This window comes from Cucurbita pepo, chromosome LG05 (genome assembly GCF_002806865.2).
Source record: "Cucurbita pepo subsp. pepo cultivar mu-cu-16 chromosome LG05, ASM280686v2, whole genome shotgun sequence".
In the NCBI taxonomy this organism is placed as follows: domain Eukaryota; kingdom Viridiplantae; phylum Streptophyta; class Magnoliopsida; order Cucurbitales; family Cucurbitaceae; genus Cucurbita; species Cucurbita pepo.
The window spans coordinates 5,734,909-5,749,486 of NC_036642.1; the positions used below are offsets into that span (position 1 = coordinate 5,734,909).

General features: G+C 37.5%; 2 protein-coding genes and 1 long non-coding RNA gene across 3 annotated transcripts; 2 read left to right on the forward strand and 1 right to left on the reverse strand.

The window, feature by feature from the left end:
* Positions 1-85: 85 nt before the first annotated feature.
* Positions 86-4,198, reverse strand: LOC111795048 (subtilisin-like protease SBT3.18). Its single transcript, XM_023677278.1, has 10 exons — positions 4,130-4,198; positions 3,954-4,045; positions 3,778-3,884; positions 3,488-3,664; positions 2,705-3,381; positions 2,546-2,616; positions 2,131-2,379; positions 1,933-2,047; positions 955-1,183; positions 86-839 (listed from the first exon to the last, which is right to left on the reverse strand). The coding sequence occupies exons 1-10, from the start codon at positions 4,196-4,198 to the stop codon at positions 271-273; spliced, it is 2,355 nt and encodes a 784-aa protein (XP_023533046.1). The 3' UTR covers positions 86-270.
* Positions 4,199-7,882: 3,684 nt separating this feature from the next.
* LOC111794524 (DNA repair protein RAD51 homolog 2-like) lies at positions 7,883-8,957 on the forward strand. Its single transcript, XM_023676567.1, has 3 exons — positions 7,883-8,070; positions 8,427-8,538; positions 8,743-8,957. The coding sequence occupies exons 1-3, from the start codon at positions 7,951-7,953 to the stop codon at positions 8,808-8,810; spliced, it is 300 nt and encodes a 99-aa protein (XP_023532335.1). The 5' UTR covers positions 7,883-7,950; the 3' UTR covers positions 8,811-8,957.
* A 2,371-nt stretch (positions 8,958-11,328) lies between these two features.
* LOC111794535 lies at positions 11,329-13,432 on the forward strand. Its single transcript, XR_002815108.1, has 3 exons — positions 11,329-11,796; positions 11,876-11,998; positions 13,169-13,432. It is a non-coding gene; the product is annotated as an uncharacterized LOC111794535 (long non-coding RNA).
* The last annotated feature ends 1,146 nt before the right edge of the window (positions 13,433-14,578 follow it).

Consider the following 14,578-nt stretch of genomic DNA (forward strand, 5'->3'; position numbering starts at 1 on the left):
ATGCAAAAAAGGACCAATTAGCAACAGAAATCCACCCAGGCCCTCCAAAACAATGAACAACTTAATTCCAAACAAACCCATAAATATTTGTCCTGCTTCCCTTTTATTCTTGATATTGATACATGGCTATTACACCGGAAGGATAGCCTTTCCCAACTTCATAGTTACCAAACTACTAAGGCAGTTGCAATTATTACAGAGGATGTATAAAATAAACATTGTTATGTAGCGGAGACTGGCTGTGTTAAGGAACAGTGATTCGGTCGCACACTAGCTAGCGCTGCTAACACGAACAACCAGAGGACTTGTGACCCTATGGAACCCATCTGACCATTCAATCTCCCCAAAATCATACCTCCCACGAGCTTTCTTGAGCGGGGTTATGGTGATGTAGTAAGAAACGTGCTGCCTAAACCAAGAGAAAAGAAGAATCCGAGGCCATACCAATACTTGCACTCCATTGGGAGGATTCAGCTTAAGAAAGTAGATGGCATTTTTGTTTTCTGCTACATTACGAACAGTCCTTTTGATTGTGGTTGTGGATTTGAGGTTTGCAAGTGTAATGGAAGGGTAATTGAGATTGGCAATGGAGGTGGATAGAAATGGTGGACAACAAACAAGTGTTTGTGGAGAAGGGTTCACAATCATCCTGATTTGCTGCTCTGTGTACCCAATATTGCAGAGAAAAATAATGTAATCATTGGCTGTCATGTCGTACACTAGTCCTGGATTTACTGCCTTCAATGGGTTCACTTGGCCACCTCCAATGTCGAATGGATCGGATGGTTTCGTGGATCCACCTGCTAGGATGGTGTTGCGAGTGGAGTCTCTCTTGGTGGCTGAATTATGAATTATGAGCCACGAGTTAGTTAATAGACTGGTTATTTGAAAGTTTAGAGACTAAAATGAAAAGGACGTTTAGAGACTAAAATGAAAAGGACGGGAATGGTTAACCTGTGGTGATGAGGGCAGATCTAATGGCTGCAGGAGACCAGCTTGGATGCAGAGATTTGATGAGGGCAACGACTCCAGAGATGTGAGGGCATGACATTGAAGTCCCTGATTGGAAATTCCATTTGACTTGCCTTTGGCTTTCTCCTTCTGTCGATGTTGGCCGCACTGTTGGAGCAGTTTCTGGAGGCCATGCCGCCAATATGTTCACTCCTGGGGCACTTATGTCTGGCTGCACCATACATAATACCCTCATTAGTGTTCAAAATGACCATCATACACCATTTAACACGTCTGTCGGTGATAGTTTTCTATTATCGATAGATCACTTGATAAAAAAATTTCATGTTTATCGTTGATGGACTATTTCTGTCTATTAGTGATAGATGTTGTGAGATTCTACATCGGTTGAAGAGAGAAACAGACACTTTTATAAGGGTGTGGAAACCTCTCCCTAGTAAACGCGTTTTAAAAATCTTGAGGGGAAACTCAAAAGGGAAAGTCCAAAGAGGATAATTAATTTATAAGGGTGTGGAAACCTCTCTCTAGTAAATGCATTTTTAAAACTTCGAAAGAAGTCCGAAAGCAAAATCCCAAAAAGGACAACATATGCTAGCCTCCAGACAATAGAGGTGTATGGTTATTAGTAACTCATTATTATTTGCTATTAACTTTTTTGTTATTGATACCAAGTTATCACCGACTTATTATTTTTAATTTATTAATATATGACATATCAACGATAGACCAAATAATCATATAACAACCACTTAAAAGTAAGAAAGAAAGAAACACTCATATCATTGATATACCGTTGTTAATCATATTGATACGATATATCAAACATATAAATATCAATCAAGATTCATTAGGTCTCGTGCTTTATAGACGACCGTCATATTTGCACTTTCTTAAACTCGTGTCAAATTGCCATTTGCACAACTGTCTATAAAATTTGTGGAACTGGATCAAATTTTGTACCTTAAGAATGTCAGGCGAAAGTGAGCTCGGTCCTCTAGACGAGAAGTATGCCACACTCGGAGCCACCGACTTCCCAATCACGCTTCTTGCAGCCCTGATCTCTACTACTGGCAGCCTTCGAAACAAACACGAGTACAAATAAGAATTAGAATGGATGGTAAATAAGTGAAAGAAGGAAAAAGAAGAAGTAAATGAGACCTGGGCAGTTCAGCAAGAAAGTTTCTAATTTGAGTTGCGTGAGTAATGTCAATTCGAACGGTGGGGAGGAGATCAAGGTCAGGGAGCTGCAGCGTGGGCGGGGCACCAAATATCAAAGCCGAGGCATTGATGGCGTCCAGAGCTTCTTGTGCATCCCCCATCGAAACTGGGCCTACCGTGGAGAAACAAACCACCACTTTCCCTGCCCCCGATTTCCTACCTTTCCTTATACTTCGCCGCTCGCAAACTCTGAATTTTACACCAAACCAAACAAAATATCAAAACAAACTATTGTATTATTATTAAAGAGGGGATGTTTTGACACTGAGTTATATATGTCTAATCTCTGTTTAAGACATCGACAGGAGATTCAATTTAAAATGACGTGAGCTTCTCTAATGATATCCAAACTCACCCGTCTATAAAATAGTTGATCGCATTCGCTAGTTTTGCGTTAATTATGTTTGTAGTGATCAAGCTCTCACCCTGATGAAGAGAATGAACATAATAATCAACCAAAAGATAAATAAGGTCATAATAATATTTTGTTTGAGAGAGAGAGAAGAGAGGTAACCATAATAGAGATCCTGTTTTGGATGAGTATTTGAGTGGGAAAGGTTCGATCCATAGTTGAAGCAGCAACACAAATGCTCCACGGAGACACATTTTGAACGAGTGAACGATAAGGTCCATCGTTACCAGCTGAGAACACAACACTCACTCCCTTCTGCATGCCATGGAACGACCCAATCGCACTACTAGACTCAAAAAATGGAGCCAACGGCGGCGACCCTCCGAACGACGCCGAGATAACGTCGACTCCGTCGCATAAAGCGTCGTCAAACGCAGCCATCACGTCTGCGTCCGTGCACTTCCCTTCGTAGTCCTTTCCCCAGCACACCTTGTACACAGCCAGCCTAGCTCTTGGCGCTCCTCCTCGAGCAATGCCTTTGCCGAGTGACGACCCCGTGAAGCTCACGTCCTCTACAATTCCACCCACGGCCGTTGAAGCTGTATGAGTTCCGTGCCCCAAAAAGTCTCGAGGCGATTCAAACTCAGGGTTCCCGCTTGTGTTGAGTCCTCCGTATTCGGCCTCGAAACCTTTGAGATAGTAACGAGCGCCAATTAGCTTGCGATTGCAAGCTAATGAAGGGTTGAATCTATACGCTTTCACGCATTTGCCCTTCCAGCTGCATGGAACCGGGGACATCCACCGATCATCCTCGAAACTTTCCGATTCAGGCCATATGCCTAACAATCAAATTTGATCATATATCATAGAGAATAAATTTGTAATTTAACTTACATAGACACGAGACATATGATTAACGAATATAATGCAAATTAATCCAAAGACCTGAATCGAAGATGCCAACAACAACGTCGTCGCCATCGGCCAGCTTACTCGAACGTGGTGTATCAAACGTCCTACTACCGCTATACGAAGGAATGGGAAGCCCCAAGAAGTCCCAACTTCTTGTTGTGTGGAGCTCCATAGTTTTACTCTTGAATATGGATATCACTCCTTCCATCTCTGCATGGCAATATTGCATGCATTCCTTTCAATATCAAACTCATAAACTAATACCCATTTCATATTAACTTAAATTTCATCGAATTCTTAACCAAATTCGATCCATTAATTACTCGATAACGTCATTGCTTGGCTTGCATTAAGCTTCGCGGAGAACCCAGAAAAGCTACGTTTGTAGCTATACAACATGGCTCGTTTACCATCTTCTTCACTGCATGGAAACCATTTTGTTTATTATACACCTCTAACGTTAATAAGAATCACACGTGCATACATATAGATAATCGACCTTGAAAATACTTTAGAGAGCAAACGAAGATGAGATTCGGAGGTCAAAGTTGCATCCTCGAGACGGGTGTGCCCTAAATACACTATATACACCTACATTAAACACGTAAAAATACGAATATAAGCTTAGTGAAGGGGGAGAAAATTAGATTAAGTGGAGGATATTGAGTGTTATACATGTGAAGAGATTGATGTTAAGTGAAGAAGAAAGAGAGAAAGGAAGAGGCAAAAATAATTAGGGAACATTATGATTGTGTGTGGCTATGTGGTTTGTTTGAACAAGGTGATGAATGGATGGTTGGGGTTTAAATAATTGAAGCCAAGGATGGCGTTGGGTTGGGTTGGCTTGGGCGTGGTGGTGCTTGTGTTGTAAGGCTCTTTGGGTATTAACTTCATGTGGCTATGGCTAAGGCTATGGCTAAGCTAAGGTAGCAGCACCAACACTGACAGGACTGCATTTTTCAATTATGGTATTTTGGGTTTAAAGCTAGGTAGCTACCACCACAACACCATATTTGATCAGTCAACTCCATTTCCAACCTCCATTTTGGCTGTGTTGTAGCCTCGTATGCTCTAGATGAGCCTGTAGTTACGGTCTGTTTTAGTCCGTTGTGTATCGTTGTCAACTTTACGGTTTTAAAATGCGTCTGTTAAGGAGAAGTTTCCATACCCTTGTAATAAAGAATGTTTCGTTTCCCTTTTCAACCGACGTGGGATTTCACATTCCACCCTAACCTCACGGTTTTAAAACGTGACTGTTAGGGAAAGATTTCCATACCCTTATAATAAAGAATGATGGGTTGTGTTGTAGTCTTGTATGTCTCTACCTACACAATGAATGAGTTTGTGTAGTAGCCCAAGCCCACCGCTGGTAGATATTATCTGCTTTGGCTCGTTACGTATCGTTGTCAGCCTCACGATTTTAAAACGTGTCTGTTTGGGAGAAGTTTCCACACCCTTAGAATAAAGAATGTTTCGTTTCCCTCTTCAACGGATGTGAGATTTCACAATCTACCCTAGCCTCACGGTTTTAAGACGCGACTGTTAGAGAAAGGTCTTACACCCTTATAATAAAGAATGACGGGTTGTGTTGTAGCCTTGTATGGCTCTGCCTACGGAATGAATGAGTTTGTGTAATAGTTTAAGTCCATCGCTAGTAGATATTGTCTGCTTTAATTTGTTACGTATCGTCGTTAGCCTCACGGTTTTAAAACGCATCTGTTTGGGAGAAGTTTCTACACCCTTGTAATAAAGAATGTTTTATTCCCCTCTTCAACCAATGTGAGATTTCACAATCTACCTCAGCCTCACGGTTTTAAAATGCGACTTTTATTCCCCTCTTCAACCAATGTGAGATTTCACAATCTACCTCAGCCTCACGGTTTTAAAATGCGACTGTTAAGGGAAAGGTTTCGCACCCTTGTAATAAAGAATGATGGGTTTTGTTGTAGCCTTGCATGTCTCTACCTACACAATAAATGAGTTTGTGTTACAACTCAAGCCCACCGCTAATAAATATTGTCCGTTTTGGCTCGTTACGTATCGTCGTCAGCCTCACGATTTTAAAACGCATTTGTTAGGGAGAGGTTTCTACACCGTTATAATAAGAATGCTTCGTTCGTTCTCAAACCGATATGAGATTTCATAATCCACCCCCCTTTAGGGCACACTGTTGACCGATATTATTCGCTTTGGTCCGTTACGTATCACTGTCAGCCTCACAGTTTTAAAACGTATCTGTTAGGGAGAGATTTTCACATCCTTATAAGGTTTTCACATTGACGTGGGATCTCACAGCTTGCTTCCATAGTTTTATTTTATGTATCCACATGCCCATTTAAGTTTTAAGATCTAAATGCTAGTCGAGGTATGCACCAACTGATTTAAATTATAGAGACTAAATACTAACCGGGGTACACATCAACTAATAACCATTACAAAAGCAGTCGAACACTCATAATTTTGAACTATTTTAAGTATGACCAAGGGTCGGTAGCATGTCCCGTTTTCTTTAGATAAAAGACCATCCAACTTGGATTGTAACATCATCAATCACCCGTGTTAAATATCATCCTCTATTACATAACCATTACACCGAGTAAATTTGAAAGTACGAGATTTCACGAAAAAAAAATACGTTTATACGGATACGATTGGTTTGAAGTAAGGTTGAAAGTGAAAATGAAAAGGAGTATGATTGCTTTGCGTAATGGGAAGCATATAATGAGCAATGATGAGAAGGGGACGACGGCACTCAACATTGTCTAGTGAAGCTCAACATCATGAGATTAATATATTTCTTCTTCCACTTCAATTTGGATATCTTTATAGAGAGCCTATAGCTCTCTTTACTTCCTTCTTTGCTTTCACCTGCGGTGAAGTTTGATTTAAGATTTTGTAAGCCCTAACTCGATATAGGGTTTTATTTATATTCATTTTCAACGAGCATTTACGTTTCTGTCTATTTGATCTCTAAACTTTATAGATATAGGAGTTTCAAAACGTGTCTAAGGTTCCACACCCTTATAAGGAATGTTTCACTCTCCTCGTTCATCTCTCACGGTTTTAAAACGCGTCTAGGGTTCCATCATTCCCCTCGTTTCGTCTAAGATTCCACACCCTTATAAAGAATGCTTCGTTCTCCTCATGGTTTTAAAACGTGTCTAGGGTTGCACACTCTTATAGGAATGTTTCGATCCCCTCTCACGGTTTTAAAACGCATCTAGGGTTCCACTGTTCCCCTCGTTCTCCTTTCATGGTTTTGAAACGCGTCTAGGGTTCCACTATTCCCCTCGTTCCGTCTAGGATTCCACACCCTTATAAGGAATGGTTTGATCCTCTCTCACGGTTTTAAAACGCATCTAGGGTTCCACTGTTCCCCTCGTTGCCCTCTCACGGTTTTAAAACACGTCAGGGTTCCACTGTTCCCCTTGTTCCCCTCTCATGGTTTTAAAACGCGTCTAGGGTTTCACTATTCCCCTCGTTCCCCTCTCACGGTTTTAAAACGCATCTAGGGTTCCACTATTCCCCTTGTTCCGTCTAGGATTTCACACAATTGTAAGGAATGTTTTATTCTCCTTAAAACGCATCTAGGGTTCCACACCCTTATAAGGAATGTTTTGTTCCCCTCATTCCCCTCTCACAGTTTTAAAACACGTATAGGGTTCCACCGTTTCCCTCACTCGATTTAGGGTTCCACACTCTTATAAGGAATGTTTTGTTCCTCTCGTTCCCCTCTCCAACAGGGTTCCACCGTCTCCCTCACTCCGTCTAGGGTTTCACACTCTTATAAGGAATGCTTCGTTCCTCTCGTTCCCCTCTCCAACCAATGTGGGATCTCACAGTTTTAAAACGCGTCTACTGGGGAGAGGTTTCCACACCCTTATAAGAAACCCCCTTGCGGCCAACGTCTTCATTGACACACCGTCCAGTGTCTGTCTCTAATACCATTTGTAACAACCCAAAGTCTCATGGTTTTAAAATGCGTCAACTAGGGAGATGTTTCTACACTTATAAAAGAAATGTTTCGTTTTTTCTCTCCAACTAATGTGGGATCTCATATAGTGTCTCATACACACTCAACTTATACCACTTCCGAACTTATTAGATATAAAATTAAAATTTTATTGGATATAAAATTCAAATAAATCGGCTGATATTTAAAATATTTGAATATTTCTTATACTCGTTAAAAATTTAATTTATTGTTATAAATTAACATTAATACTAATTTTCATATGATTTAAAGAATTTTTGAATGATTAATGTATGTTATTTAGTGTGATTTTAGAACCATAAAATTTATTAAAAAAAGAATTACATTTCAGNAAAAAAAAAAAAAAAAAAAAAAAAAAAAAAAAAAAAAAAAAAAAAAAGGGATAAAATTAAAAATCTATGCCACTATGTTTCTTCCAGTTTTTTTGCCGCCATTTCAACTGCTTACCAGATCAAACCATTCTAGGGTTTCGCATTTGGCGGGGAATGAAAAGTGGACCGAGATGCCATGGTTTGACAGAGAGATTGAAGGAGATAGAATGACGAACAAATTAATGAATCAGATGGGATTACACAAATCGATAACTAATATTTTCGCAGAGCGAATTATTAACACAGCCAAGGTAATGATTGAACTTCGTGTATCTTCTTCATTAATTCCTTGATTTATTCGTCCACTTCGTGTTTAATACGCCATAGGAACCGATGTGAAGCTTTCAATTATGTAGTTTAAGCTAACTTCTTTTTTCAGTTTCTCGATTGACCGCTAATTGGAATTTCTTTACGTAGAAATTGAACAATGGCAATGGTTCTTAATTTAGACTTGGTTCATAATGTCATGTATTGAACGGGAGTTTCTCTTTTGAAATATTTTTCCAGGCTTGTTCTCTGTTCTTGGTTGGATTAGTTTTCAGCCCTGTAGCCGGTTTTAGCCTATAGAAAATTAAATTGCAGTATTGGTTTATTTAATTTGTTTCAGGAAGCTTTATACTTAACTGAATTTGAGTTGATGGAGTTATTGGACGCGGGATTGTTGGAAGTTGCATCAGCAGTTGCGCACATTATTGAATTGCTTCTCTCCTTATCAGACGGTAAGAAATCAGTTGCTTCTATTTATTGATTGTCAAGCGCATTATACTTGTCTAAGAGGATTTTTTTTTGTTTATGCTTTCCACATCCCTGACTTCTGTTGCTTTTAGAGGTGATGATCTAGTTGCATCAATTGGTGCTTTCTCTAATGGATCAAAGACTTCAAAACGAGCATTTAACTGGCCATCTTTCTACATGTTTAAAAGGTTTAGACGAGGCCTTATTTGGTGGAATCCCATTTGGTGTCTTGACAGAGCTTGTTGGTCCAGCTTGAATTGGCAAAACGCAAGTGTGATTCTTTCCTAGTTTTCGGGTTTGTTAATTATCTTTATGTTATATCAGAAAATTTTAGTTGATTGGATTGGAGTATCAATTGAATATATGGTTGCATAAGTTGAAGCATGTTCAACTACTTTCTGCTGACATGCGACTTTTTCTGGTTGTTGAATTTCAGTTTTGCTTGAAACTCTCTTTATTGGCTGCTCTGCCACCGAGCTATGGAATATATATTGATGTAGAATCTAAGTTTAGTTCCAGAAGGGCTTTTAATTATACCATGCTACTGGTTGTTTACTCATTATATTTGTGTAATGGGCGCATGACTTTTTTGGTTTTTCAACTCCGTCTCTCTCGGCAGGATGATTGAAATTGACATGAGAAGCTTTCCTGTTGTATTGCAAATGAAGGACATGGCACAAGAGGTATCAAACTGATATATATTCTTTTCCTTTCAAATTTTAATTTAAAATGCATAAGATGGAACATTCTTAATTTTCACTCCAGATGGCTGGTAGGATTCTTGTTTTGCCACCTGCATCACTTTCTGAATTCACTGAGAGGTTTGGATCAAAGTCAAATAAATGTCATTTGGCCTAGACATGTCAATGATTTGAGAAAATGAAATGCTAAGGATAACACATTTTATCTACAAAATTTAGCAGAATATTTAGACGTATGTAATGCAGTTCGAGGTATGTACATATTAGCTCAATTGCAATGATTTTCCTGCAATGGCATTGAATATTCAAATAGAACACAATTCAAGTGCTTGTTAGGACTGGGATTTCGTGGACTATCCATATATAGCCTATAGATAATCATCAATCATTAGTTAGAATAATGAAGATTGTAAACGGAGAAGAAAAATGAATGCTGCACTTACTCATATATTTTTAGAGTTTATTCCCAACCAATGTCTGATGTCAAGTACCAGAGCGTTTATCTGATCACCTTCTGTATAGACAGGCATAAGTTTGCAACTCAAATGTGACTGGAGATTAAATGAAATGCAGTTATATGCATTCGTTTAAGTTATAGCAATGGATCTGAATAAGTCTGTATCATATAGTGCTTTTGCGAGAGATTGACTGTGCACACTTGACTTGCATCTCTCAAACTCGATTCAGTTATCTAATAAAATTGCTGTGAATTCTGCATGTGGAGGCTCTTCTCTTTTCCCATTAACCTACAAACCCATGAAAGATTTTCAATATCTGTATTGTTATAGCACTATGGTTCATTGACTCATTCTGTGACAATTTGTTTGGTGCTTGAAGCAAAATTTGGTTGGAACACTTTTCACTGATTATTGCCCTTTGGCTGATATAATGCTGAAATGGCTCTGATGTCAACGGATCTTTATGTTTAATGATATCTTCTCGGCTTGTTTAAGTTTTAAGCGAGATAGGGGCAGTCGAAACTAGAGAAAGTGCTTCTAACAATGTTTCATAACTCATCATTTCCATCATCCCTCATAGGTCAGAGGTTCATCAAGATTGCAAAATCTCCAATGTCTCCACCCCTAACTTTCCCTTTTATCATAACCTCATCCAGAATTTCATTGTGGAGTGACAATTGAAAAGAACCAAGTGGAGCTGAGATCAATGAGAGTCACCGTCAAGGTTTCTGTTACTCCCTAGGAAGAACGGTAGCAACATAAACAGCGCCTTCTCTTCAATTAAAAATCTATATGGACATAAGTTAGAAGCTCAAGTACTCTCAAAACACTTTACTCTTTGTTTTCTCCAAAACATTTTGAACTGATAGTTGCAAATTCAATATCATTGCCTCCATGATGTTAATAACTTATCTCCCAGCTTCATTGTCTGAAATTTACCAAGGATGCTACGAGAAGTTGATGTTTTTAGTGTATTATATTCTACTATTAAGCCTAAGATATACTCCGTACTAGGTTTCTCTTTAGCTTTGTTGTTTTTTGGTTGTTTGGCTTTATGACATTAATGCAGGACACGGTGATATTAACAGCTATTATTTGGAAAATGAGCAACGTGAATGGGACTGCTAAAAATCTCAGGCTTGTCATGCATATACGAGACTTGTGCTGAATTGGTGGTTTCCTGTTGTTAATGGTCGGTTAATGAGGAAATAGTTCATTAATTTCGAATTATGATTTGGATTCTCATTTCATGTTCAATTTTAACATTTGAAATTACAGTGAATATTTTTCCTATTTCATGAGAATCCATGATTATTCTACCATTTTCTTTTTTATCAGGTTATATTAAGCGGATAGCTTAGAACTAACCAACCGAACATGGAAGATGGAAAAGATATCAAAGCTGCGGATGATTTTTGTGGAGTGGAATTGTTTGCCTAATTTCTTAGTGATAAAAATGTTTGGAAAGTACGGGTAGGACGTTGTGTTGATTCATTATAATGCTGGAACTAGGTTGCCACCAATTTGATCGTGCTCCAGCCAGCTCCTAATTGATACAATGATGTCTTATGACATTTACCTATATCGAGTGAAGTTCTACAGGTTANTTTTTTTTTTTTTTTTTTTTTTTTTTTTTTTTTAATATATCTGTGAGTGTCTAAGTCCACTTGCACGCAACTCGACTAATCTACGAGACAACTGCCCAACCCTACTACATTTGGTTGTAAAAAAAATGGTATCTACCATAAATTGAACTAGTTCTCTCTAAGTTTTCTGGTCCTTGCAACTCTTGATGGTTATAGCCACAAACATTTTGAGATTGAACCTTGCATGCTTAACAAAAATTCTGTTGATGCATGGACGATTGTGGTAGACTATAGTTTCAAAGATTGCAAAACACTAGATTTCGGAACTCTTGGAACACAATGGCTATTAAAACAAAGGAATTGTGGTATGTTCTAAATATGGAGAATAAAAATTTCTATGGACTAACATATTTTATGGTCACGTGAATGTTTCATTATTCCAAACTTTCAAGTACAGCAAGCTGTGGAAGGAAAAAAGAAAAAGAGTTAACCTGAAGGTTTGTAATCAATTTTATATCCTGTCCTAAGACTTGGTCTACTTCAGATTTGGAGTTGATTTATGTTTCTACATTTCAGGGTTTTCTATCAAGGAAGATGGCTTGCTGGAAACCAGAGCAGGTTCTCTAGAACCTTTTTGTGGGCATTTTTGCAAGTGGATGGTTGAAAGAAAGCAATCTCGATGCTGTCAAATTAAGGAAGGTGGTTTTGCTAAAACACTTCTCATTTTAAAATTGCAGATATGTTTCCCAGTAACTTATGCTCTTTCTAGTAGATTCTCCATTCCCATTAGTTTATTTTAGTGTAGATGATTTTACTAATCCTACCCACTTTGTATTTTATATTTTAAAACCTGATCGAGATCCACCAATTATCTTGAACTTTGAGAAACAAAGAATAAATAATGCAGCAACTTATCGAATCCTTCGACAGAGAAAAGGAATATTGGCCCTGCAATTGTCACAAACGAAGAACAAACTAAGGAACATAAAAGAAACAAATCAAAGAAAAGAAAAGAAAAGCTGTAGAAACATAGAAACATGAAGCCAGCCAGTTAGAAACAGATGTTTTCACCTTGAAATTGTCCTTTACTCTACAAATAAAATCCTGATTTTACCTTCTGTAATTCCTGTCTTTGTTGGTTGTCAAATTTACCACGTGTTAGTTATATTATTGGCTGTCTCTTGACCATACTTTGCTTTGGACATAATATCAAAAAGAAAACAAAATGTGCTTTATATGATGATAAGATTCATGTTGGGTGGAGTGACAATGCCATCAAAACACAAACCTTTTAGTTCAACCCAAAACCTTCAAATGGAAGAATGAAACACAAATATTAACCAAAAGCCCTACCTGCTGTTCCCTGTATCATTGCTTTTTAAAAACTATGATAAGATTCATCTCTCGGAATAAAATCATATTTAGATTGAATTCTGGAAGCCCTTCAAAAGGAAGAGTGAGGTAAAATTCTCAGCCAATTACTTCCCTGTCCCACATACCTACCTACTAAAGATGTAGAACAGTTTGTATCTTTTTCTTTTAGTTCTTCATGATTTTGTTTTCTTTTCTTTGGGTAATAAACCAATAGAAGGTTAAAGAAAGGGGGGTGGGGGGAAAGCAATGCATAGAAGAAAAGGACTGGAAAGTAGAAACTGGGGTGATTTTGTTTTAGCCCAAGTAGACATAAAAGTACTTGAAATCTTCCTCCACTGCTTTATTTTAACAAGAAAAAGGTTGGTTTGTAGCTGTGGGGAGTCCAAACGTTTGACATTTTCTGTTCCTCAAACTTTTTTAAGGATTCATTCTCTTTTCTGCCTTTTTTTTCTTCCCATTTGGACTCATTATCCTTTCTCTTTCTCTCTCTTGCAGATTGTGTTCTATTTGACATGTGACCCATTGACCCCGCCAGCAACTGAGGTATTTTTTATGCTTTAAAAAGAATTGCAAATTGGTATTCAAATTTGGTACTTCTTTTTTTGTTTTTCCAATGAATGTCTGAACATGTTTAGCTTTTAAGTACAGAAATGATCCGATGCTGTTTGCAATAAATTAATGAGGCATTTAGTCACTAATACATTGGACTTACCTTTTCTTTATTATTAACTTTCAGACATCTTAATCTCCTCGAAATGTTTTGTCGCTTTATATTATATTGTTATAAATATACGATGCTCCTTTTATATTTTATTCTATTTTATTCTATTTTATTTGTGGTATCATGTTCAGTGCACTCACGCATTTTATTTTGATAGCTATAATGTTCGTTCTTTGAGAAAATATCAAGTTTATCTTTCAACTTTTTCTAATTTTAAATTATAAAGATTGGCTTTTAAATTTGAACCTAGTATTTTTTTTTTTTTTTAATTCACTATCTAATGTATTACACGTACAAGATTTTGTATGCTTTAAAAATGTTTAAATTATTTGCTTGATATTTGTCGCTAACTCTTGACTTTATCCATAGGAATTGAATTGATGGATTTGTTATGATATACAGTTGTGATTCATGTGAAGGTTATCTCTACAATATGCTTTTCTAGAAAATTCAAATAAAAAAATCCTGAAAAGATTTGAGCCATAAGATTAGTAATTTTGAGTTATTTTATTGGATAATCTCTTGATTTTGGTAATGGCCAGTTGTTGTTCTTAATTTATTTAATATTCCTCTTGTTTTTTTTTTTCGAGGTTTCTTTATTTTAATTGCTTCTCTCGTGGTTGAGAGGCATCATTATTTGGATTTTTTTTTAATTATTAGTACAAAGGTTTCTCAATAATTTGTGACTAGGATGGTTTTATTATCTATTTCTTTATTACTTAGAATGATTTTTTTGAATCGGGGAAGTGTACCGGTACTAATTTTCTACTGAAATAGAATCGTTACTATATGCATGACATGACATTTCTATTTGGAAACGTTCATTTAGAATAATTTTATGAAACGAATGCAACTACTCTAATGTAGGTTTTATGGCCTTTGATGTGATGTTGTCGTCACTCGTACTGGGATATCCTTGCATTTATCTAAAATATAAGAGTAGCACAGAACAAATATTCCGGAAGTAACTTCACTATTGGATCCATGGAATGCAAAACATGAATGAGACTTATCTTTAAAACAATATTCTCTTAGGTGGCCGCAAGCTAGATGTGTAGTATCTCTCTACACACGACCTACATGTGCGAGCATGAGTCCACTAGGTGGGCTCGCACACCCTCCAGGGTTGCTGGTTGGGCTAGCTCCTCTAGGCTCGCCCAACTCCTTCGATGATTTTCGATTGC